Source organism: Kogia breviceps, chromosome 2, assembly GCF_026419965.1.
Source record: "Kogia breviceps isolate mKogBre1 chromosome 2, mKogBre1 haplotype 1, whole genome shotgun sequence".
In the NCBI taxonomy this organism is placed as follows: Eukaryota; Metazoa; Chordata; class Mammalia; order Artiodactyla; family Physeteridae; genus Kogia; species Kogia breviceps.
In genome coordinates this window covers 197,740,781-197,766,175 of record NC_081311.1, presented here as the reverse complement: position 1 = coordinate 197,766,175, position 25,395 = coordinate 197,740,781, and the positions used below count along the sequence as shown (strand labels likewise).

Sequence of the window (25,395 nt, the reverse complement as noted above, 5' to 3'; positions counted from 1 at the left end):
ACGACAGAGTTTCCTATCAGCCTGGAAAAGTGTACGTCTCTTTTGGAAAAGACTTCCGGATCTCTGCAATGCAGCCTCCAGTGCTGTCCCCCTGCCAGGACCTCCCGGGCCTGCACCAGCTTCCATCACTGTCCACTCCTTCTGAACTTGCGTACCTGTCTAGTGCCCCTTCAAGAGGGACCTCGCCAGGTGTTCCCCATGGATGCTCTCCTGGGATCCCGAGGCTTAGAAAGACCGAGTGCCTTACTTGGGGTTCAGGGCTCATGAGCGGCCATTCATACGCGAGTCTCTTGATTACCAAAGCCGTGATGCTCCCACAACAGCAAATGTGTCTCCTCGTCTGAGCATTCCAGCAACAGAAGGCTTGTCCCGTGTGTCTTGGACTCCGTGGTCATTTCATAGGAAAAGAGGGCAGTTGCCCAAGGCCGAGTTGCTCACTAGGTACCACCTGGAAACCAGGAGCTTTCCTTGTTCCTGACTCCTTCTCTGTCCCTGCTTCAAAGCCTCTTCCCGAAAAGTGAGATGATGGTCTGTGTAGGTAGAAGGGAGGAAGATGAAGAGGAATCGTGGGATTTGAGGAAACTGGCTATGACCCCAGTTATTTTATAGGTGACCAAAGGGACTCATAGGACTCAGGTAACTTGGCTAAAGACTTGGGTCGCTACGGGCAGAACTAAAACCAGGGTGAGCAGAGGCTTTCTGAAGCCTGATCACTGTGTAAAATGAGATTGGTTCTCAGGGAAAGGTTCAGAATTGTTCGTAGGACTTTTAAGGACATCGGGAAGAAACCACTAGAATGTTCACGATAGATATTGTCCCGGGACTGGGACCACAGCTCTGTTTGTTCTTTTCCTTCGTATTCCAAATTTTCTACATTGAGCATGAGTTACTTCCAGAAAGAAAAAAGAAATTTCAGGAGGACAGTGGGATAGGGATGGTGGCCAGGGGAGGTGATGAGGGGTCGTTATTTTGAATTCCTTGCGTAATTATATTTTCAGTGAATTCTCAAAAGCAGCTGTGGTCTGTGGAGGAGATGTGAACACATGTGGATTACTCCTATGAGAAGGTGAATAGCTTTTTTTTTTTTTTCTGCCATTCGCTTTGGTGGAAAATATATTAGGTTGAATGGAGGACATAAGAAGAGGTGGGTGAGAAATCAAGGTTATTCACAGAGGCCTTGGGGACAGGTGCACACCTGCGTGAAATCACATACTTTGCTGTCAGTGGTCACAGTAAATCAAACTAAGAACACCCAGCAGCTACAGGCTCTCTGGGCTTATCCAGGCACCAAGTCATGACGAAAGACAGGCCCTGAGGCTCTTCTGCAAATGCAGTGGCCAGACTCTCTCTCTATGGTCCATGGTCATATCCCTGGCTTCCAAGGTCCCCCCCCCCGCCCCCACTGAGCCTCTGTCTTTCCCTCTAGATTGCAAGCCTTTGCGGGGGCAGGGCAGCGATGTCTTCTTTGGTTTTCTTCAAACCCAGCAGAGTGCCTGAGATTCAGCAGACGTAATGCGTGTGCTGAGCTGAGCTGAGGTCACAGGCAGAGAAGAGCTGGAGGTCCAGCAAGGGCCAGATTGCAGTGCCTCTCACGCTGGTGCATGCTTCAAATGCAGCTGGAAAGCCTGTCAAAACGGCTCTGACCCCCCACCGACCCCCGAAGTTCTGATTTAGTAGGCCTTGGGTGGGAACTAAGAGTCTGCATTTCTCTTTTTGTATAATTACTTCCCATTCTTTTTTTTTTTTTTTTTTTTTTGCGGTACGCGGGCCTCTCACCGTTGTGGCTTCTCCCGTTGCGGAGCGCAGGCTCCGGACGCGCAGGCTCAGCGGCCACGGCTCACGGGCCCAGCCGCTCCGCGGCACGTGGGATCCTCCCAGACCGGGGCACGAATCCGCATCCCCTGCATCGGCAGGCGGACTCTCAACCACTGCGCCACCAGGGAAGCCCTGCTTCCCATTCTTTTACTGATTTATTATTGTGCGTGTGATAAGAACACTTAACAAAAGATCTACCCTCTTAGCAAACGTTTAAGTGTGCAGTGCAGTATTGTTAACTATAGGCTCAACGCTATACAGTAGATCTCTACGACTTACCCATCTTGTATAACAGAAAGGTTGCACCATTTGACTAATACCTTCCTGGTTCCCCCTCCCCCCTGCCCGTGGCAGCCACTGTTCTACTCTCTGATTCTCTGAATTGGACTATTGTAGATTTCTCATATAAGCGACGTCATGTAGTCTTTGTCCTTCTGTGTGTGACCCACTTCACTTAGCACAGTGTCCTCAAGAGTCATCCATGTTGCCACCTATGGCAGGATCTCCTTCTTTTTATGGCTGGATAATACTCCATCGCGTGTATGTACCCCATTTTCCTTATCCGTATATGTGCCGATGGACTTTTGGGTTGTCTCCATATCTTGGCTCTCGTGAATAATGCTGCAGTGGACAAGGATGTGTGTAAAGAGAAAAACGTTTCCTCCTGTGTGTGTCTCCTTCACTCACCCGCTACACCCACACTGTCTTCTCACACCACGTGTGTGGGGCTTGTCCACACATCAAGCAACTCTCTGCAACACCAGCTGGGTGTCCTACAGTTCCGTGGAGTTCTGACGCTCCCTGGAGAGAGCCTCAGACCCCTCAAGTTAAGGGCTCAGTCCCACAAAACTGCTTCCCCCAACATCAGATGTCAATGTCAAATCCCAGGTTGTCACCTGTGCTGCTGACCAATTGGCTATAAATCGGGGTTCCCATGACTCCCCACCTTGGGTTCCATAATTTGCTAAAATAGCTTATAAAACTCAGGGAAACACTTACCTACATTTACTTACTGATTATAAAAGGAAATGGTAAAGGATACAGATGCACAGGGCAAGGTGTTGGGGGAAGGGGCACGGAGCTTCCATGCTCCAGGCACCACCCTCCCAGCTCCGCCACGTGTTCACCAACCCAGAAGGTCTCTGAACCCCATACTTCGGGAAATTTTATGGAGGCTTCCTCACGTAGGCGTGATCGATCATAAACTCAATTTTCATTCCTCCTCCTTTCCTGGACAGTAGAGGGTGGGGCTAAATGTCTCAGCTTCTAATCGTGGCCTGTCCCCGCCCCAGGAGCCCACCCAGCATCACCTCATTAGAACAGAACCCTCTCCTGTCACGGAAATCCCAAGGGATTTAGGAGCTCTGTGCCAGCAGCCAGAGGCAGAGACCAGTGGATTCCTCTTCTGCTATTTCACAGCGGACGTGTAACTCTTTGAGATCCCAATTTCATTTCCTTTGGATATATACCCAGAAGTGGGATTGCTGGATCACATGGTAACTCTATTTTTAATTTTTTAAGGAACCTCTCATACTGTTTTCCATAATGACTGAACCAATTTACATTCTCACCAACAGTGTTCAAGGGCTCCCTTTTCTCCACATTCTCCTCAACACTTCTCTTTCCCCTTATGATAACAGCCATCCTAACAGATGTGAGGTGACATTTCATTGTTATTTCAATGTACATTTCCCTGAGGATTAGCGATGTTGAACATCTTTTCATGTACCTGTTGGCCATTTGTTTGTCTTCTTTGAGAAATATTTACTCACTTCCTTTGCCCTTTTTTTTTTTTTTTTTGTGGTACGCGGGCCTCTCACTGTTGTGGCCTCTCCCTTTGCGGAGCACAGGCTCCGGACGCGCAGGCTCAGTGGCCACGGCTCACGGGCCCAGTGGGATCTTCCCAGACCGGGGCACAAACGCGCATCCCCTGCATCGGCAGGCGGATTCTCAACCCTGTGTCACCAGGGAAGCCCCCTTTGCCCATTTTTAAGCCAGGTTATTTGGGGATCTTCTGCTGTCGAGTTGTAGGAGATCTTTATATATTTTGGATGTTAGTCCCTTATCACATGTATGCTTTGTGAATCCTTTCTCCCATTCTGTAGGCTGCCTTTTCATTTTGCTGATGGTTTCCTTTGCTGTACCCAAGTTTTTAGTTTGCTGTGCTTCCACCTGTCTATTTTTGCTTTGGTTGCCGGTGTTTTTGGTGTCGAATTTCTAACACTCTCCCGGGAGATGCTAAGAGTCCTGGTCCTGGGATTATACTTTGAGTAGCCTTGGGCTAGAGGCACTGCCACCCCCTGCACACCTTCCAGGGAGGTGAGAAAGTGTAGGAAATCGCCTTAAGGAGTGTCAGAAAACCACTGAAAACATTAAAACCAGTATTATCCTGGGACTGTGAAAGCCCCCAAATCTACTGACTCTCTGCTGAAGTCACTGGAAGTCGCCTCCGTCATAGGTACTTAATACATTGCAAGGCAGGACAAACTGTTCTTTGGATATGGAGCCTTTGGGTTTGTTTCAGCAGGCTCTTAATTTTTGTGTCGTATGGTGACATGTGTCAACACACGTGTTGCTTCAGACAGAAATTATCATGCCTTTATGTTTCATAAATAGGTGCTTGTCACTTGATAGAATTAAGGGTAGAGGATCTTCAGAATTAACCCTTATACTCTAAAGCTTCTCTTTTCTGTAATTCACTCTGTTGCTGTTTATGAAAGATTAATTTTGAAAGTAATGCATAGGAAATGAGTTTAAAATGTAAACATCTGTGAAGTTTCATTTCCTAAGCTTTCTGGACTCTTGAGTTAGGAAGGGCAGTGACTCACTCCTTCAAATGAGGAAGAGTCTATGGATGAATGATGTCTGGGGTTTAGAACTATAGGCGCATGAACAGAAATGGACGGCCGTCTGTTTAAACGGAAAATTCTCTCCATTCCTTCCTAAAGTGATTTGTTCTTGCTCGGGTATGAATTTTTCTATACAGATAAATATTTCAGACAAAAGGTGAAAATAAACCATATGTATCATTTTCTCAACAAAAGAGTAACCAAAGTCTAAATAATCAATTACGTCGGGCTTCCCTGTGGCGCAGTGGTTGAGAGTCCGCCCGCCGATGCAGGGGACACGGGTTCGTGCCCCGGTCCGGGAGGATCCCACGTGCCGCGGAGCGGCTGGGCCCGTGAGCCGTGGCCGCTGAGCCTGCGCGTCCGGAGCCTGCGCTCCGCAACGGGAGAGGCCACAACGGTGAGAGTCCCGCGTGCCGCGAAAAGAGATTAAAAAATCAATTACGTCATCTGTAGTATATTGTTCCTTTTAATTTAAAAAAAGTGAGCGCAGGGCAGGGAGGTTCCTGTAGGATTCAAGCATGAGCAATGATAATACTTTGGAATCAAGAAGGAAGCTTCCTTCTGGAGTAGTAACTGCTAATCATAGCACACTAATAAGTAGAACCACCAATGAATAAATCAGATTTTGTAATGTGCCACTGAGAAATCGCCTTGCTTTGCACACGACTTTTTCCACCTCTCCTTTGAGAGATGGCAGAGACCCCTCAGTTTCCCAACGAGGGCCAAGGTAGTTAAGTCCATGTGTAGCCAATTGCCTTTATTGAGTGTAAGTGAATTTATAGGCAGCAAGTGACACTTTTGGAGGCTTCTGTGCGGTGGCACAAGCTGCTTTCTTTAGAACGCAGGAGAAATTTATGAGCCTGCTGACATTAAGGGAGGTAGTTGGATGACTTGGGGGACACCGGCCGGAAACCCCTCCATCCATATATTTTTCATACTTGGTGAAACACAGATAAATCTCTGCCCTGGGCGTCTGAAACGGTGGGACCATTGAAGCTCAGTGTCAGAGCTCAGGGGAAAAATTTATCATCTTAGTAGTTCTGCTTTCTAAATCACTGCAGACTCTAGAGCTGGTCCTTTTCACGTCTGTGAAAGAATTTTTGACAATATGCATAAATTTTTAATCAGCCCTACCTTTACCAAATGTTCTGTGCCTCACGTTTGCTAACTGAAACATAGAAGGTATGGGTGTTTTTCTCTTCAGGCTCCCTTAAATAAAAGAATATAAAAGCAGGTAGGTCTGTTGAAGGTGATTTTTATAAGAAAGTAACATTAATCATTGAATATTCTGTAAGAAATTTAACATTGCCCTTCCCCCATTAACATTGTCTTATATGAATTATAGCTTCTAGAGCTGAAAGGAGCTTTAGAAATTGTCTGATAGACACACATTTCTTACTTTTTAATAACAAATGAATAAACCTAGTTCAACAACATCATTTGGAGGAGAGGGAAACCTACCAGCCTCCCACAGCGATGGAGCGATTTGCTCAAATCACACCTCTGATTAGTGGGAGCAGCCCGCTTTACTTTTATTTTTTTCATGCGGACCATTTTTTAAGGCTTTATTGAATTTGTTACAATATTGCTTCTGTTTCATGTTTTTGGGGGTTTTTTTGTGGTTTTTTTTTTTGGCCGCGAGGCATGTGGGATCCTAGCTCCCGAGCAGGGATCAAAGCCACACCCCCTGCACTGGAAGGCAAAGACTTAACCACTGGACCACCAGGAAAGTTCCTACAGCTTTATTATTGGAACCTAAACCGCCCGTGTGCTTTCCTTGGCCGTCAGCTCAGCTCTGCCTGTGTAAAGTGCCAGGCAGGGGAGCGGAGCCTGAAGGTTCTCGAGTCGCTCCAAGCTTGGTTCTGCTGGGACAGCCGGTGAAACTTGCTACGCTTCAGTTTTCTCATCTGAAAAATGTTGACGGCAAAAATAGCACCCACCTCACAGGGCTCTTGGGGGGATTAAAGGAGACCATGATGTCAAGTTCTGAGCACATGGCGCTTAAAAAGGAATATATTACCGTGGAAGATTCTTTGCAAATCATTTCCATGCGGTCACGAGATCAGGTTATCCAGAAATAACATTGCATTTTAACTAAAGATCCAAGGTCATCTCATTTAAGCCATTCAGTTTATAGGAGAGAACCAGCAGCCAATATAGAACGGGATCCGCCCGCTGGGGTCCTAGGACCTCGCCCTTTCTAGCTGGACAGGCCATTTGACTTGAAGGGGCCGCTGCTGCTTGTGAAATCCTCGGCTTTGCCCAACAGATCCCCTGTCTTGAGGCTGATTTTGGTTACGTGATATAAATGACAGTCCAGTCATCTGAAAAGAGAGGAGAAAAATCCTCGGACACAAAATATACCCCGATGCGTTCCCGGTCCCTCCTCTTAACGGCCAGAGGCCCAGGGCCTCGACCTTGCCTCCCTCTGCTCTCTGCCCTTCCTGGTGTCCATGGTAAACCTCATCCAGGCTCACGGTGTTCCATTCCGTCCCTGTCTGGTTGACTCCCAAATGCGGGTGCCCAGCCCGGAGCGCTTGCTGCCCCAAACTCCAGACGGGAGGATCCGTCCTACTGCCTGCTCAGTATCCCCACAGAGATGCACGTGGGGGGCGGCGGCGCAGGCTCCACGCATCCAGGAGGGCGCTGGCACCTTGTCCTCCCAAACCTGCCCCACACCGCCTCCCGCCCCAGCAGCTGTGAAACCACCCATCCAGTCTCTTACCGTCACCCCGACTCTTCATCTTCTCTCAGCCCAGCCCGCAGTCGGCCAGAAAAATCCCACTGGCTCTACCTTCCAAATATGCCCCAGGCCCACCGACCTCTCAGGCCTCGGACTTCGCCGCCACCTGAGGTCTGAGCTGCATCAGCCCCGGCCCGATGAACCCACCTCCCCGCAACCACCCGGGCTCCCCAAAATCTGTTTTCAGGATGAGGACAGTGTATTCACCACCTATTGCTGCGTACGTAACAGTTATCACTCAGACTTACAAACTTAGTGACTTAAAAACCACACCCGCTGCAGCTCCCACGGTGTCTGTGGGTCAGGAGTCTGGGCTGAGCTGCATCCTCTGCTCAGGGTCTCACAAGGCTGCGGTCAAGGTCTCATCTGCTTCCACACTCTTCTGGCTGTGGGCATGGTTCGGCCCCTGAGGGCCTCTGTTCTTTGCTGTTGGAGGGAGGCCGCCCCGGCTCCTTGCCAGGTGGGCCTCTTACCATGGCAGCTTGCTTCACCGAAGCCAGCAAGAGAGAGAGTCTGGGAGAGAGGTGGGAATTAAGGCCGTGGAGAGCCATCGGGGAAGTGACATCCTGTCCTCATGCTTCCTGTGTTCTATTGGCTACAAGCCAGTCCTGGGTCCCAGCCCTACTCAAAAGGAAGGAGAGACACAAAGATGTGGACACCAAGACACAGAGAACTCGGGCTGCCTCAGAGTCCGTGGACACGGAGAGGAAGAATCATCCTTCAACAACCTAAGGCAGCTCTTGACCCTGCCTTAAAAAGTGACTCCCTTTCCTCTCCAGAAAGGCAAGTTCGGGCTCGGTGTCCTGCGACCACTGACAGTCCTGGCTTTTCTTGGGGCAGCCCAGGGGCACCTCCTTCCTGGAGCATTGCCGTGACCAGGCCCCAGGAGCCTCCTCCACAGGGATTCTAGTGCCTGGGAGATACGCTTCCGTAGTTTCTGCTCCGAAAACTGTCCCCAGTGCATGTTTTGTTGTTTCTTCTAATGAAATCTGGGAGAAGGGAAATTAGAGGCTTCCACTTATGTTACTGAACCCTCATCTGCAGGATAGAAAATTACGTGTCATGATTATTTTTCTTGATTCATTTCCAACTTGTTTGTGTTTTGATTTTTCTGACTCACTTGTTCTTTCAGATAGGACTTCTAGGTTTCCAAGTCATTCAAAATTAGACACAAGTGTTTACTCCCAGGAATATAAATAGTTCAGTGGTAGGAGAATGCAATATTATATACATCAGGAAAAACAATATCATCATTTCAGGTCATGCAAAAAATTTATTTTGATGAAATGGAACGCCCACTTCTTATTGTAAAAATTTAAAAACAAAGACAAGTGTTGGGCTTCCCTGGTGGCGCAGTGGTGGAGAGTCCGCCTGCCGATGCAGGGGACGTGGGTTCGTGCCCCGGTCCGGGAAGATCCCACGTGCCGCGGAGCGGCTGGGCCCGTGAGCCGTGGCCGCTGAGCCTGCGCGTCCGGAGCCTGTGCTCCTCAATGGGAGAGGCCACAACAGTGAGAGGCCTGTGTATCACAAAAAAAAAAAAAAAAAAAAAAAGACAAGGGTTAATTCTTAGCATAATAAAATCTAAACTGAATAAAAACAAGGATTTTTTGAATCTTCTGTTTACTGCTTTTTCCCTGTGCCTAGTACGGTGTCTGGCACATAGTTCTAAATGAGTGAATGAATGAATGAAACATCAAGTATTCTTTAAAACAAAAGAGAGCTATACACTTAATGAGGAAACACTATAGGTCGTCCCACAAAAGGAAAGGAAAATATAGATGACTTTATCCCCTAATAATTAGTGCCATAATATAAATTATTATCAATATAATGACATCAAAAGGAAACAATATTTTTTAAATGTAGCAAAAGGTATTTTTAAAAAATCAACCACAGACTAAGTATGAAAGAGAAGTATATGAAAGTTTAAGAAGTCTATAAATGTTAAAATGAAGAAATTTTAAAAGACTTGAATAAAGGGTGAGACGTGCCATGTTTCTGGTTAAACAGAAAAATGACATGATTGCTCTGGGTAATTTATAGAGAGGACACAATTTCAATTAAAGTCCCCACAGGGTTATTTATTGAACTTGAAAACATAATTATTAAAGTCATTAGGATTACAATAAGGAAATAAGAACCATAAGGAAGAACAAATGACACTTTATTTTCAAGAATATTATAAAGAAAAATAAGGTATTGATATAAATCCATTACACTAATATAAAAGCACGAGCATAAATCAGTGAAACAAAGTAGAGAGCCCAGGCACTGACAAAGATAAATGAAAATAAATAGCATTTGATAAATTAAGTTTAAAAAGTAATAAGAATGGAAAAAATACACTTGCAATAACTAGATTGGCTGAATTGCTAAAGCCAACAAGCAGTTAAAAGCTGACTGGAGAACTTAACTTCCCTAGAGAAAGGTCACAATTTTCTAACTATGGAAACAAAAATGTTTTCTGCTGGCTGTAAAAACTACAAGGTCTTTATAATAATCAAACCCTAAAATAAGACAAAAAAGGGAGTCAGCCAAAAATAAAATTTATTTTTTATCGTACATTATTTTACCTTACCATTTTATTTAATTACAACCATGATTTCTATTTGTCATAGCGAGGAAAGCAATACTGAAATATGTACAGAAAAAAATGAATGGTCTCCTCCCTCCAGGCCTTCTCTCTGAGCTAAATCCAGGTGGACAGTGCGTGCGTTCCTCCTGCACCTGCAAACGTAAACACAGGCGTACAAGGCTCTCCTGTCCCCTTTACTTTTGATAACCCAGGTCGCTGCCCAGCCCAGTCTTTCCCCTTAATATTCTATCTTTAACATCCCCTCTGTCCACATAGAGCAGACTAGTCTTTATGAGAATTGAATTTATTCATCCACCTAAGTATTTATTAAGTGCTGGTGGTAAAAAGGGAAAGAGGAACAGGTAAAGTCTAGTCTCAATGCTGGATTTCCACAGTGGTGCTTTACCGTAATTACATAAGCATTCCCCATTGGGTGATTATTTGCTGTTTCTTATTACAGTTTTTATTTTTGACAGCTTTTGCTAGTACAAATTGTGCGTCACAAAATATCTCTGCTTTTACTTCAGTAAGGATTCCCAATAGTGGAATTGTTGGGTTAAAAGTTGTGTACATGTGAAAGGTATATAACACAAACTTGACAGCTAAAGAGTTAAGGAATCCATTGTCTAAGGGTTCATGCAAAGCCAGTAAGTGACTGTGATTAGTAGAGACATCCGGGGCTTCTAGGCAGAATCCCAAGGTTAGAATTGAGGCACTTCTGTAAGGAACCATTTGCCTTTGGAAAAGTCACTTAAACTCTCCGATTTTCCAACTTCCTCCTTTGCAAAATGGACAAAAGTGCTTATCTCACAGAATTTCTGTAAGGATGAAATGAGAAACAATTTGTGAAAGGCGTGTGTGAAAAGACTTTGTAAAGCTGCATGCAACAAACACACAGTCGATGATCATTTCTGCTAAATAAGTGGGTCCAAGAGGTAAGGAGACAGTCACACAAAGGCACATAGCACGTAGCAAAGTGCCAACCTCAGTAGCAGCTAAAGAAAGGCAAATTCAAATCGGGCTTCCATTTTACACCCAAAACCCATAAAGGCATCCGAGGAAGAGGAAAGCTAATGCCTTGCTGTGATCGGTGAAACGGACTGCAGGGGGCACTCAGAACTGCCTGGCGGGTTTGTGTTTGAATTCTGTCCTTTCCAGGAAGCGACCAGGGCTTTTCTCTGTGTACTTCCATCCTGGGCACCCCCTCCGCACCCCCAGCCCCAGAATAGTTGGCTGGGACAGGGGGTTGTAGTTATACCGAATTTTAATTCTTCCCATTTAAAACAATGAGCCATCCGCATCCTGCCCGCAGCATCCTGACTTTCAAGAACAGGCTGCTGCGCTCTATTTACGATAGCCAGGACATGGAAGCAACCTAAGTGTCCATCAACAGATGAATGGATAAGGAAGATGTGGCACATATATACAATGGAATATTACTCAGCCATAAAAAGAAACGAAACTGAGTTATTTGTAATGAGGTGGATAGACCTGGAATCTGTCATACAGAGTGAAGTAAGTCAGAAGGACAAAAACAAATACCGTATGCTAACACATATATATGGAATCTAAAAAAAAAAAAAAATGTCATGAAGAGATTAGTGGTAGGATGGGAATAAAACACAGGCCTACTAGAGCATGGACTTGAGGATATGGGGAGGGGGAAGGGTAAGCTGTGACGATGTGAGAGAGTGGCAGGGACATATACACACTACCAAATGTAAATTAGATAGCTCGTGGGAAGCTACAGCATAGCACAGGGAGTTCACCTCTGTACTTAGTGACCACCTAGAGGGGTGGGATAGGGAGGGTGGGAGGGAGGGTGACGCAAGAGGGAAGAGTTATGGGAACATATGTATATGTATAACTGATTCACTTTGTTGTAAAAGAGAAACTAACACACTATTGTAAAACAGTTATACTCCAATAAAGATGTTAAAAAAAAAAAAAGAACAGGCTGCTGCTGTCAGGAGATGCCCGTGGGGTGTGAACTAAGGTCACCTGAAGTGATGTGAGTTTTGATGCCTGGACGGGCCAGGCTGGCACCTCCGTGTGTGAGTGCTTTGCCGCGGAGCCCAGGCGCCTGCCTCCAGACCGTGGAGCCATTTTTCAGGCACAGAAAGGAAATGGCAACAGCATTGCCTGAGTCACGCAGGTGCCGGACAAACACTCCTCGTACAAGACAAAACGTGGGCTACTTCCCACCGCCCTGTGTGAGATTAGGGAGGGGGCAGGTCCGTTTGCCCCTGGCCTCAGACGGAGTGGAGACAGGCTTCCACAGCGCCTCAGGCAGGAGTTCTTCACTTAGGCTGCAAGATGTGCAGGACGCCTATCACATCTGCAGGGCCAAAGACAGAGTGAAAGCCCAGTCATGGACCAAGGGTTTGGCTGGAGGTTTGGACCAAGGGTTTGGATGGGGGGTTGGGGAGGAAATTAAGTGGGGACAGTTTGGGATCAGACGATGGGATGGCTCGGGATTCAGAGTCCTTGCTTTACACACATGAACCCTGCCTGGAAGCTCCTTTAGGGGAGAGATGGTGCAGGTCCCACTTAGGAGCCGAGGACTCGGAGGCCGTGATCCTCGATAACTTTGATCATAAAATGCGGATGGGATGCCTTCTGAGTCAGTAACTAAATTGGTATCAAGAGAAGAAGCTGGAAGAAATGTCAGATTACTAGAGCTTTCCAACCCTGGAGCAACTGCCACATGCCAGCACTTAGAGGGCTAATGCTCTTGTGGGGAGGGGGGCTTGGTGGCTTCTCAGCTCCTTTCTTTTGTAAGTTTCCAGGGGAGATCCAAATTTAGTGGTAGGGAGGTGTCACTTGTTTTTGAAAAACATTCAACAGTCTCTAGTTAGTTGATAAATCTAAAGTTTGATAAATAGTAGATTTCATATTCACCATTACTATTCAAATTTTCCTAAATACTTTTTCTTTTACTTTTTTATTTTACTGTGTTTTATTTTATTTTTTAACTGACAAAGCAAAAGACTTTGATGGGAAGGGGTGCCCGGGTGGAGAGCAGTCGGGTAAGGGAACCCAGGAGGACTGCTCCTTCCCAAATACTTTTTAGGGAATGGATTTAATGAATACCTGGAAGTTTATCTTTTGGAAATTATACTTAATACTAATTAAATATTGTTCCAAAAGTTGAATTCTTGCTTTTAGAAAAAAATGTAATGCCCATGAGACGTGCCAGCATTTGCTTGGTGGTGACTGAATGGGGACTAGGAGTGCAGAAATATCTGGTAAATCCTGTCTTGTCAAGTTCCAGGACCCCTTTCTCAAACTTTGTGTTCTCGGGTGGTTTTCACCTTTCTCGTTTCTCCTGTCCTGTAGATGCGGGTGAAATGCGTATAGTTGAGGTGATGTTTCATGCAGCCATGTGATGAGATCCATTTTCCGCATCACTTGGTCCATCCGATGGTTTGGATGCCCATTTGAAGAACCTGCTTTGGCCTTGCCTAGTGCAGCAATTTGAGGGCAAATGGAAATTATTGGTGGGGGGAGCGGAGGGAGGGAGTGGTACAGAGCGGAGGATACTAGCCCATGCCTGCACGTGAACTTTGAAAATCAGCTGGACCATGAAAGTTCAAAGGTAATCAAATGTCTGTGGAATTAAGATTCCAGCTGTAATTGAGGGAAAGCTGTGACTTAAATAATCACTATGTACCACGTCAGGATCTTTACCGTGTAATGATTTTGCAGAGGATTTTGTGTTAGCATTTCCTTTAAGTAGTAAAGAATTCCCGCGTCTATGAAAGTACTTTCCAAACTACGGAGAGAAACTGGGGTGATCATCCAGAAACAACTTAACATTCCCTCTCTTCTCCATCCCAGATGCAAGTCCCTCGACAAGACCTTTGGTTGTGAGATAAGAGGGAACCTATTTTATTTGGTCAAACATGTACTTTATGCCAGGTACTCAGGGAAGGCCTCTGTGATACGATGACATCTGAACCAAACCTTAAAGCGAGTGGGTGTGTGTTTTTTCTCTCTGAACGTGAACATCTCTCTGAGGAGGGAGCATCGGGGTAGATTCAGGAGCAGCTGGGGTGATGAGAAGGCGGAGGAGGGCAGGCAGGCAGCGGGGCGGTACCAGGGAAGCCTTAGTAAGTGGAGGAACCAGGTAAATCGCCATGCAAACCAGGAGGCTTGTAAGAACGGAAGGGGGTGCTGTCGTTAATTACACATAACTGGGCCTGTCCCCAGGAAAGCGGGGCCATAGGTTAACCTAATTATGTGGGCGTTGGTTTCATCTGGAGGGAGAGTTTTGGCAAACTTGGAGCAGAGAAACAGCGCGACGTGACTTGTGTTTTAAAAGCATCACTCTGGCTGCTATGTGGAGGGGAGCAGGGGTGCGGAGGGCAGCAGGGAGACTGGTTAGTCCCAGTAACACAAGTACAGGATAAGGATGGCTAGGATCAGTGCAGGTAAGAAAAGTGGTTGGATTCTAGGCATAGCACTGGAAGGTAGAACCAGCAGGGTTTGCTGATGGACTGAACTTAGGTGTGAACGAGGGAGACGAGCCCAGGGTTCTAGGGTTTTGCCCTTGCGGCACCTGGGAGATGAGTTTCCACGTTCTGAAATGGGGGAAATACAAGAGGAGGAGGAGGTTTGGGAGAGGAGGTGAGCACAAGGGTGGGGGTGGGGGCATTTAAGTCTGAGCGACTCACTGCACTTCTGAAGGGAGACACTGGGCAGGCAGGTGAGTGTATGAGCGTGTGGTCCAGGGGAGGGACGAAGGCAGGAGACATGGCGATGGGTCAGTGAAGCCTGCAGGGGGTGTTCAAAGCCAAGGAGCTACATGAGATCCTAAGGGGTGAGCATGGAAGAGAAGAACCCAAGGGCCGAGCCCGAGGTCCGCCAGCATTTACAGGTGGGAAGGCAAGGTTCTGGCAGAGAAGGCCGAGCAGGTGGTCTGTGTGGGGGGGAGGACTCAGAGGGAAGCCGGTCACGAATCATTTCAGGAGGAAGGGAGGGCCCAGGACTCACGCTGCTTCCAGGCCAAGTCCCGTGAGCCCCTTCTCCGTAAGGCAGAGAAGGGGGTGCCAAATAGACAGAAGAGGGGGAGGTGAGAGATGGAAGGAAGCCAGGAGGATCCCAAGCTGGAAGCCGAGAACCTTCCAGAAAAAAGGACTTTGTCATCTGATGGATCAAGAGAGAGTGACGTGGTAAAACACCCTGGGAAGCCAGCACATCAGACTCACTGGTAAACTTGTTGACTTAGTTTGTGGGGGAGATGGAAGCCCAAGATCACGGGGTCAGCAGGGTCGGTTCCTTCCGAGGATGAAGGGAGAAGCTGCAGGTGCCCCCTTCTCCCTGAGTCCCTTCACATCATCTGACCTCTTGGTGTGTGTCTGTGCCCTAATCGCCCTTGTTTATTAGGACACCAGTCCTATTGGATTAGGGAATCACCTCATCTTAAATAATTCCATCTGCAAGGACCCTGTTTCCACAGGCGGTCACATTCTGAGGTCCCGGGGGCTGGGACTTGAACCTGTGGATTTGGAGAGGGACACGGTTTGGTCCGTAACACCTTGTGGGAACTATTTTAATGGAGCCAGTGAATGTGAAGGACTTGAAAAGCTGGGGTGTGGAGGTGAGCAGGGAGATGCATGAGAAGCTGGGGGATGAGTGTTCACAGACGCAGACCACAAACTGGTGGTTACCAGTAGGCGGGGATAGAGGGGCAGGGAGTGGGAGGTACAAGCTACTGGGTGTAAGATGGGCTCAAGGGCGTATTTTACAACACGGGGTATAGAGCCAGTATTTTGTAATAACTATAAATGGAGTGTAACGTTTAAAAGTTGATTTGAAAAGTTTTAATAAAACAAAAAGGAGGATGATAGTTTTCTAAATGAGAGAGGCCTGAGCTTGTTTCAGATTCACAGGGAAGCATCCAGTCAAGAGAGAGAAAGGGCCCGGGGGGAATGGGGGGAGTGAGACGGTAGGGGGCCTTGAGACGCACCTCCAGGCTGGCCTGGGTCGTGGGAGCAGCGCCCCTTCCGCTAAGGGGGGTGGGAGAGCCGGAGGCTCTGGGCTGGACCATCGTTCCTGTCTGATGGCAGCTTCCCTCTCCTCCACCCCGCTGCATCTGGGCAGAGCCCTGGTTGGGGGGCGCGGCGGGAAGGGGAAGGATCCCCTCTGGGCCGAGACCCCATCACTCTGCAATTCCAGTTGTTTGAATAACCTCCATGTTCGCACAGTGTGTCTGCCCTGAGCTCCGTGGTGGGTTTGATGGGCCTGAACAGACACCCCGGGTGTCCCAGCAAATATAAACCAGACACTGTTTCCACTCTGAGTCTTTCCTGACACCATGTCATTAGGGGTCTTCGGCTGCTCCCCTAGATGTCCCCACACGGGCTGTCACCTGCGGTCGATGTGGTCAGCCGCCCGGCTGTTTGCTCCTGAAACACCGTGGGAGCCAAAATAGTATTTCTGGTCACTCGTCTCCAAGTGTAAGTCATCTGTGCCCCGGAGCTCTCCACCTTCACGCTGTGCTGAGCTCCAAGTGCTGACACGCCCGTCACCTTGCAGCTTCCACTGAGCAAGAGAGGGGTTGACTGTGTCTGGGTTCCGAGCATCGTTTTTCGGGAGAGGGAAGGCCGTGTCCCGTCTCTGCCCCAGAACACAACTGAGAACGTGGTGGTGAAAAGCCTGCAGCCAAGGAAACGTGAAACAGAATTCGAAAACTGTTTTCTCGCAGCGTGCTCTAAGTGACGGAGTCTCAGTGCAAAAACCCCGGGCAGCCTTGGACATTGCAAAGCAGGGGGGCAGCGGCTGTGGGAACAGAGGTCCCCTTGCCACAGAGGGAGGGCGTGGGGTGTCGTGGGAACAGAGAAAGAGTGTGTGTGAGATAAAAGAGCTATCACGTTAGGCTGTCATTTTCTACATACAAATTTTAAAAGATATCTTTTAAATGTGTGCCCGACAACAGTTCTTACATTCTTTAAGGATAAGACATTCAATTTTAAATTATGATTAAATATTTAAACTGTCACTAAAAAACTAAACATGTTCATTTATCTATTAGAAATCAATATATTTGATAGTATATTTACAAAAAGTACTATGAAGAATATAAGGGGCTTCCCTGGTGGCGCAGTGGTTGAGAATCCGCCTGCCGATGCAGGGGACACGGGTTCGTGCCCCGGTCCGGGAAGATCCCACATGCCACGGAGCGGCTGGGCCCGTGAGCCATGGCCGCTGAGCCTGCGTGTCCGGAGCCTGTGCTCCGCAACGGGAGAGGCCACAACAGTGAGAGACCCGCGTACCACAAAAAAAAAAAAAAAAAAAAAAAAAAAAAAAAGAATATAAAATTATCAAATCTTACTCTGACGATTGATGCGTAACATAACTAAGAGTTCCATTTTAGTAATGGCACATGTAAATCCTTTTTGGTTTTAATTTATATAAGTTTCTAGGTTTGTTTTGAGTCCTCAAAAACACTCAAGCTTTACAATGAAACAATAACACTTTACAATGGAATTGCTTGTGAAGTTGTTCGTCAAAGGAATAAGGTGAGTGGGTGTGAAGAAGGGAAAGTGCTCTAACTTTTAATTTACTTGTATTCCTGGTTTTTATCCAAGATCGTGTAGGCTGAATGATGCACAGATAAGACAGAACGCGGTCAGGCAAGTTAACAAGGTTTGAGATATGAGTCTCCTAGACAAGCAGGATCTGGGGCCAAATCTGTGCCTCAGCCCTGTGGTTGTGGAGTGTGAGCTGCATGAGGACGAGGTCTGACATCTTTTAACCTTCAGATCACTGTCTTCCATTGCAACATCCAGAATCTAGTTGGCACTAAATAGATGTTTGTTGATTGACTATGTGCATGAATGGATGGATGCCTAGAAGGATCGATGGATGGGTGGGTGGGTGGATGGATGGGTGGGTGGATGAATGGATGGATGGATGGATGGATGGATGGATGGATGGATGGATGGATGGGTGGGTGGGTGGATGGATGGGTGGACGGATGGGTGGATGGATGGATGGATGGGTGGATGGGTAGGTGGATGGATGGATGGGTGGATGGATGGGTAGGTGGATGGATGGATGAATGGATGTATGGATGGATGGATAGATGGATGGATGGGTAGGTGGATGGATGGATGGATGGGTGGATGGATGGATAGATGGATAGATGGATGGATGGACGGATGGCTGGCTGGATGGATGGATGAGTGCATGAGGCTGCTAAAGTAGCTGCAGTCATGGTAGCTCCATTGACAGAATGGCACACATAGTGCGTGACCACCCGACGTCCCCACTGCTGGTGCATATGTCCAAAGAACCCACCCCCCCCCACCCCAGGCAGTGCACTGTGTTCAGTTCCTTTCAAAGCAATGCTGAGGAGCTGAGTCACGTGCCTGCTGAATGAGCCCATAGGAAAGTCTCAAGAGACCTGAGAGATTTTTGTCCAGACCGTGATGTAACTGTCTAAGATGTTTGAGAAGCAAGCTATGAAAGGGATGGGGCCAAAACCCTGCGGTGAGGATGGTTAGGGAGGTGCTGGCTGCCGACCTCTACCCAAGGCAGTGGCCCCAATTCAGACCCATCGCAGTCCTCATGTCATGCACCTGCCTTTTTAAAAAGTTCCTTTGACACTATCCTTGAGGACACCGTAAACAATAATTGTAAGACTCAACCCTTAAATACATAGCTTTTCGAAATTGTACGTGAGGAACCTGGAGGTGAGGTGGCTGCCTTCTGCTACACCCCAAAGTATGAGGGCCGCTCAAGATGGGCACCTGCCACCTGTTCAGCTTCAGACTGAACCAGACACTTTTTCTGGAGCCTCATTTTTCCTTGAGAGAACGACTGATGTTCTGGCTATTCAGACTCAGGTTTGGGGCAACATTTTCTCAAAAATGAGCCAAGTGAGCCTGAAGGAAAACAACCGAGGGCATTTGTTACTCATAATAAAATGCAAGCTTTCTAGCGAAAATTACAGTTTTGGAAATCTTGTAGTCACCTCTGTGAGTCTGAGAGCTTCTCGTTACTTGGCTTTGGGGTATGAGATTGGTGGTGTTATTAATGAACGTGATTTTTGGTACGGTGAAATGTGTAAGCATTGGGAAGATCCACATAAGTCAATGAATCATTAGTTTTGAAATGACCAAGATGTTACAAAGTCATGTTACAAAGTCATGCTGGGGTGAAAGGTCAACGCACAAGGCGCATGGATTTTGATGTGACAGGGAAGGGAAAGTTCTTGATATGCTTTCAGATTCCACATCACCACCAGCCTTTGGGAAACTACCACTTGTCGAGTTGTGGTGTAGAATCAAAGCAGAATATTCACAGCTATCTAAAAGGCTATTAAAACTCTCCTCTCTTTTCCAATTACACACATCCGTGTGAGGCCAGATTTTCTTTCTATACTTCAACCAAAACAACATATTGTAACAGGTTGAATACAGAAGCAGATATAAGCATCCTGCTAACTTCCATTAAGCCAGAACAGTGACACTGTTCTCACTAATTTTTTTTTGTTCTGGGAAATACATTCTCCATTAAAAATGTTGTTTATGTGAACACATAACGGGCTTATTATTGTTATTTTTTAATGAAAAATGCGTATTTTAGAAATGTGTCAGGTTTAATGTCTAATACAGTAAATATCAATAGCTAGAACTCACATAAACACAAGCTTTTGGGGATCATCAAAAATTATCAAGGGTGTCAAGAGCAACTAAGGCCAGAAGTTTGAGAACCGCTGTTATAGAGTCATCTGGAGCATGGGCATCTCCTCTAACCCTCAGATTCTGTTCTTCCGTGGATTAATGGAACTAACTTGGTCGTTTTTTCTTTCTATATATGGAATAAATGTAACACTCGTATCCAAGTCAGTTTCTCTTGGAAAAATTAACTTCATTTCCCTTCTGAAATTCCTCAACATTAAATTTCAAAGTCCGCATTTTAAAACATAGACACTATATGGTTGCAGAAAAAAAAAGTTACTCTTCGGAACTCTTAACATACGGAGCCTTAGACTCGCTAAAATCTAAAGCATGCGTGCGTATTTCATGCAATAGTCCTAAATCTGTCATTCGAACAATGCCATGCTTCTGTTTTATTTCAAAATCCTGTGTGTATACTAAATTTCAAACAGGAAGAAGTAATTTGTGCTTCTGTCTTCATTTTTAATGCAAGCACAGAGTATCTCAGTAATTAAAAAAAAAAAAAAAAAAAAGGCAGAAAATTACCATCTCCTTCCAAGAGAGGCGTGTCTGCCTCACAGTCACAAGTGCCTTGAGGAAGGAGGCCTGCTCCTGAGTGTCACCAGGTCGTTCTGCTTCTTAGAGACGGATGTCCACTAGCAACTGGCAGGGAACCCCTTTCCTAACAGCTACCGCTCATTTCAGTGAGCTTGACCAGAGCCAGCTAGTGGGGAATGCAGCAGAGAGGGCTGTGCTCATGGATGTTTATTCTGCCTTTTTTCCTCCCCAGGAACTTAACGGGCACATTTCCCGACTACCCTAAAGAAGAAGAAGGAGGTTCAGCTATTATTTTTTCCCAGAAGACGCGACAACAGGTACAAGTATGCGTGAGAAATAAAATGTAAATATATCATCATCGCATTTCTTTAAACTTTAGAGATAATGACTTTTGCAGTGTTATTAGGTCTTGGTGATTTCCCTACAGATGTTTACCTGGAAATACTTTTGTTGTTTATCAGTTAATGCACTTCCAAAATTTTTTAGATGAATTCATGCTTTCTCCTGTCTTTGAAAGCTATGTGACAACACTTGAGTCTCATCTTCTTAGTCAGTGATGAGCAGCTCGATTTCAGGACCCCTTTATGTTCTGGTCCCTGCTTGGCTCCCAGTATCATTTCCTGTCCTCCTCACCCCATCTTCACACCATCAACTCCTGCGGTCCACTTGCCCGTCCTCCTCACCGCTCATGCTGCTGCACCTTTAGTGCCTTCGGGCATCTCGTGCTCTCCCCTCAGTCCAGGAGGCCTTCTGCCCTTCTTCCTCTGCTTAGCTCCTGCTTGCCTGTCAAGACTCAGCTCTTTGCCATATTAATGTTCTTCAAGAGAAACACCCTTGGACCATCTCTGTAGATGCTCTAGTGGCATTTGAGGATTGACATCCAAAGCTGCTTTTAGAAATGCCTTAATAAACTAGAAATAGGAAAACTCTTCTTAACCTCAGAGTATTTATCATAGAAACCAAGAGAAGATTTGCATTACTCAACAGTGAAACGTTTAGAAGCATGACCATTAAAAGTGAAACTCAAGAAAAGAATAATTGCTATCAGCGCTATTAGTTAATACTCTCTGGAAATTCTAACAAATGCAATAACATAAGAAAAAGAAAATAAGTTACAGATATTTTAAAAGTGATGATTTTATTATTGTTTTCAGATTATGTGATTATATTCCTAGAAAACACAAACTTATCACAAAATTATATTGACATATTATGCAGAATTGTACAGAATCATACAGACAAAATTCACTGAAGAAAATGAAAGAAGACATGAATAAATAGACTGATGGTTTGTTTCTCTGGATAGAAAGATTCAATAAAATACAAATACACATTATCTTTCCATTGTTTATTCAGTTAGTGTAACTCCAATAAAATCAAAATGATTTTTTATTGACAAAATTATTCTCAAGTTTATAGAGAAGAATGAATGCATGACAATATCCAAAAAGTTTATGAAAAAGAACTGTAATCTAGGGAACTTGCCCTACTTGGTATGAATCAAATTATAAAGTAATTGAGCCATCATGGTACTGGAAAGGAATAGACATATAATGACAATAACAAAAATAGTATGTCATGTGCAGCATTTATTGGACAAATATTCTGTGCCGGGTCCTATGCAAAGAACATTATGTAAATTAACTCATTCAATCCTCCCAACCCACGAAGATCAAGCCATTTGGCCAGATTCACAGTTAATAAGTTGGGGAGCTGAGATTCAAACCCAAATAATCTGACTTCAGGATAGTGTGCTCAGAAATTGATTCAGGTACTAGTTGGAATTCAGAAATATAATCATGACCTAAATGGAGAAGGATGAACTATGCAATAAATAATATTGGGACAACTGGCTCTCCATTTGAGAAAATTAGTTGATCTTTACCTCCCTTAATATACAAAATAAATTTCAGATGCATTAAGTATTTACATGTAAAATATTAAACCACAAATTACCAGTAGAAATTGTTTGATATTTAATAATAATGGGGAGTAATTTTATAAGTATATCACCATAGGCAGAAATCATAAAGAGAATAAGCTGATATCTCTGACTAAATGAAACTTAAATAGCAAAAAATATCATAAATGAAATTAAAATCATATGATAAAATGGAGAAAATATTAGCAACGTAGCTGACGTTAGGTATCTTTCATATGTAGAGTTCTTAGAAAGTAATAAGAAAAATCTGAACACCTCAGTAGAAAAGGCAAAAAATATTAAAGTAATTAAAAAAATTTTAAGTCACTAGGAAAGAAATTTAAATATAATGTTACTGTATCTCTTTTCATCTATAGGATTGCTAAAATTTTTAACTTGTGATAATAATTGGAGTTGGTGAGTGTGTGGAAAAAAGTCACTCTCGCACATGTGGCTGCATACATAAATTAGCATGACATTTTTTGAGGGCTGTGGGCCAAGTAAATATCAAAATATTTACTGTGTATACCCTTTAACCCATAAATGCTCTTCAAGGAATTTATACTAAGGAAAAAGTTAAAACAAGTTGCCATAGATGGGCAACAACAAACTTTTTCCATTAACAGCAAAATAGTAAATATTTGTGGAACATACAGTCTCTGCTGCAACTACTCAACTCTGCTATTATAAGATGAAAGCACAGATGATATATAAATGAATGGGCATGGCTGTGTTCCAATAAAGCTTTATTTACAAACATGGGCGGCAGGCCAGATTTGGCCCATGTGATGTGGTTTGCTGATACTTGCCATAGGTGACTGAAACAGCTGTTCTTGTCTGCACTGTTCACAGCATTGACAGAGAAGAAACAGGCTAACGTTCATTACTAGGGAATTAGTTAAGTAACGTGAAACACTAACTAAGCAGCAGTAAAAACCATGCTGTAGATGGGGTTTTGTCAGCACTACTGACCCCACAGTCAGCATCCCTGGCTTCCTCTGCTTCCCCGCCTGAACCCTCAGGATCAAGGGCAAGAGCTCTTCTCCCAGCTCCCTGTCAAAAGCCAACTTCAGCTCCCAAAGCCTTCTCTCCACCCTCCTGTCCTTCTCCCCTGAACTGTGTGACCACTTAATAACCACCCTCTTGTTGGCAGTTTGAGCCCTCCCTTGAGTGACTGTCATTTTGATGTGATGTTATTTCACTTTTTTACATGTTTAGGTCTTGTCCCTCCAGCTAAATCATCCGGCACAAGTTGTGTCTTGAAAGCCCATGACAAGCAGCCAGACATGTTTCATGTTAGTTTTTAAAGGTAACAATTATAGAATTAAGAATGTTGGTGGAATGTCTAAATTGTCCATCAGAAGCTCTCAAAAGTAGAGGTGATGTCCAGTCAAACTAAAAGCAAAAGAAAACTGAAGACGTCTGGTTAATACGTACACTAAAATCAAACAAAGGGAGCCACAAAGCAGCATGACTTTAAAAGGCAGATGACTGAAGAGTCAGGACAGCATTGTGGTGAAGAATCTGAGTTCCACTAGGTCTGCAGCCTTAGGCAAGCGACTTCCCCTCTGCGTCTCGGTTTTCATGTCTGCAGATGGAGTTGCTAAAAACACCTGCCTCCCTGGGCCGATGCAATAATTAGATGAGATGATACCTGTAATGTACTCAGAACAGAGCTTGGCACCCTGAAATCATTCAGAAAGTCTTAGCAATTGTTACTAATGGGAGGAGAGGGAGGAGGAGAGAGAGGAAGAAAGGAAGAGGAGAAGGAGGAAGGAGAGGGGGAGGAGGCAGAAGAGATAGACCAAACATAATCATTATAACATACACATATACAGTCAAATTTATATTTGTAAAAATAAAACAGTGCAAATACTTTTTCTGAAGTGAACATAATCACATTGATGCCAAGCCCCCCAAAAGGTGGAATACAAATAGAACCTCAGATCAGTCTTCCTTATGAGTATAATTACAAAAATTCAAAGTGAAATATTAGCGAAACACTACAATCAAGTGGTGTTTATTCCTGAACACAAGCATTGTTGTGTTTTGGATGTTCTGTGAATACATTGCATCATATAAAGAGATCCAAAAGGGAAAACCATAAGCTCATCACTGTGGATGCTGAAAGGGCATTTTACAAATTCAACTCCGTTTCTTGATATTAAAAAATAAAACAAAAAAATGGAATATATGGATACTTCTTCAACATGACAAAATATTTCTTAGTTCAAAAGTTAATATCATGCTTAATGAAATTCACAAGAAACATTTCCACTGATGTCATGAAAAACACAGGGATGGCCATTATCACCATTGACCCACAGGATCTATTGAACGCTATTATGCAAGAGAAAGAATGTAGAGATAGAGAATTGGAATGGAAGAGGGGAAATAGTCACTTTTTGCAGATATGTTGTGTACTTAGAAAAGCAAAGAGAATAAACTGAAAAACACCTTAAACAATATGAGAAGTAAGATGGGGAGTTACAAAATTAATATGCAGAAAGAGAAAGCTTTTCTATGTTCAAACAGCAGCTACATAGAAAATATAATAAAAGAATCCATTTACAATGGCAACAATGACACGAAGGTAAAATATCCAGGAATAAATTTAATAATAAATGTGTGTTCTATGGGAAGAAAAGCTTAAAACATTCTGAAGAGTGAAAATGAGCAGGTGGAAAAGCATATTGTGTTCTTAGGTAGGAATACTCAAGGTTATAAATACTTCACACTCCCAAACATCATCTATACATGTAGTACGATCCAGATAAAAATACCAATAGCGTTTTGTTGGAGTAGGGAGTCAGGGCATGCAGAGGGTGACTAATTTGATTCTAAACTTTAGGTAGAAAGTAAATAACCAGCAATAACTAGTAAAATTCTGAGAACGAAGGGTAATGAGGAGGAACCAGCCCTGCCGGGTATTAAAACATGTTTTAAAGAGCCCATTGATACAGGCAAATGACTAAATGAAAAAGAATAGAAAATCAAGAAATATATCCAAATACACATGGAAATTTAGTGTATAATAAAGAAGCAGCTCATCTTTCTTGTAGAAGGAAAAGAAAAGACCATTTAATGAATGGTATTATAATAACCAGGTTGTCAACTGGAAGAGAAGAAAATTAATCTCTATCTCTTGATACTTTACCCCAGAATGATTCCAAATGGATCAGAGATTTAAATGTCAAACAAAACAAAAACACAAAAGAACTAGAAGCAGCCAACAAAGAAATACGTCATAACCTCAGAGTGGGAAA

General features: G+C 44.6%; 1 protein-coding gene across 3 annotated transcripts in view; it reads left to right on the top strand.

Moving 5' to 3' along the window:
• The window catches only part of IQCA1 (IQ motif containing with AAA domain 1), a 171,929-nt gene that overhangs the window by 49,014 nt on the left and 97,520 nt on the right, over positions 1-25,395 (top strand). For all 3 annotated transcript variants that reach the window (XM_059053485.2, XM_067027217.1, XM_067027215.1), the window contains exon 7: positions 20,441-20,525. In XM_059053485.2, coding sequence (XP_058909468.1) covers positions 20,441-20,525 — 85 coding nt within the window. The remainder of the gene's footprint in view (positions 1-20,440; positions 20,526-25,395) is intronic.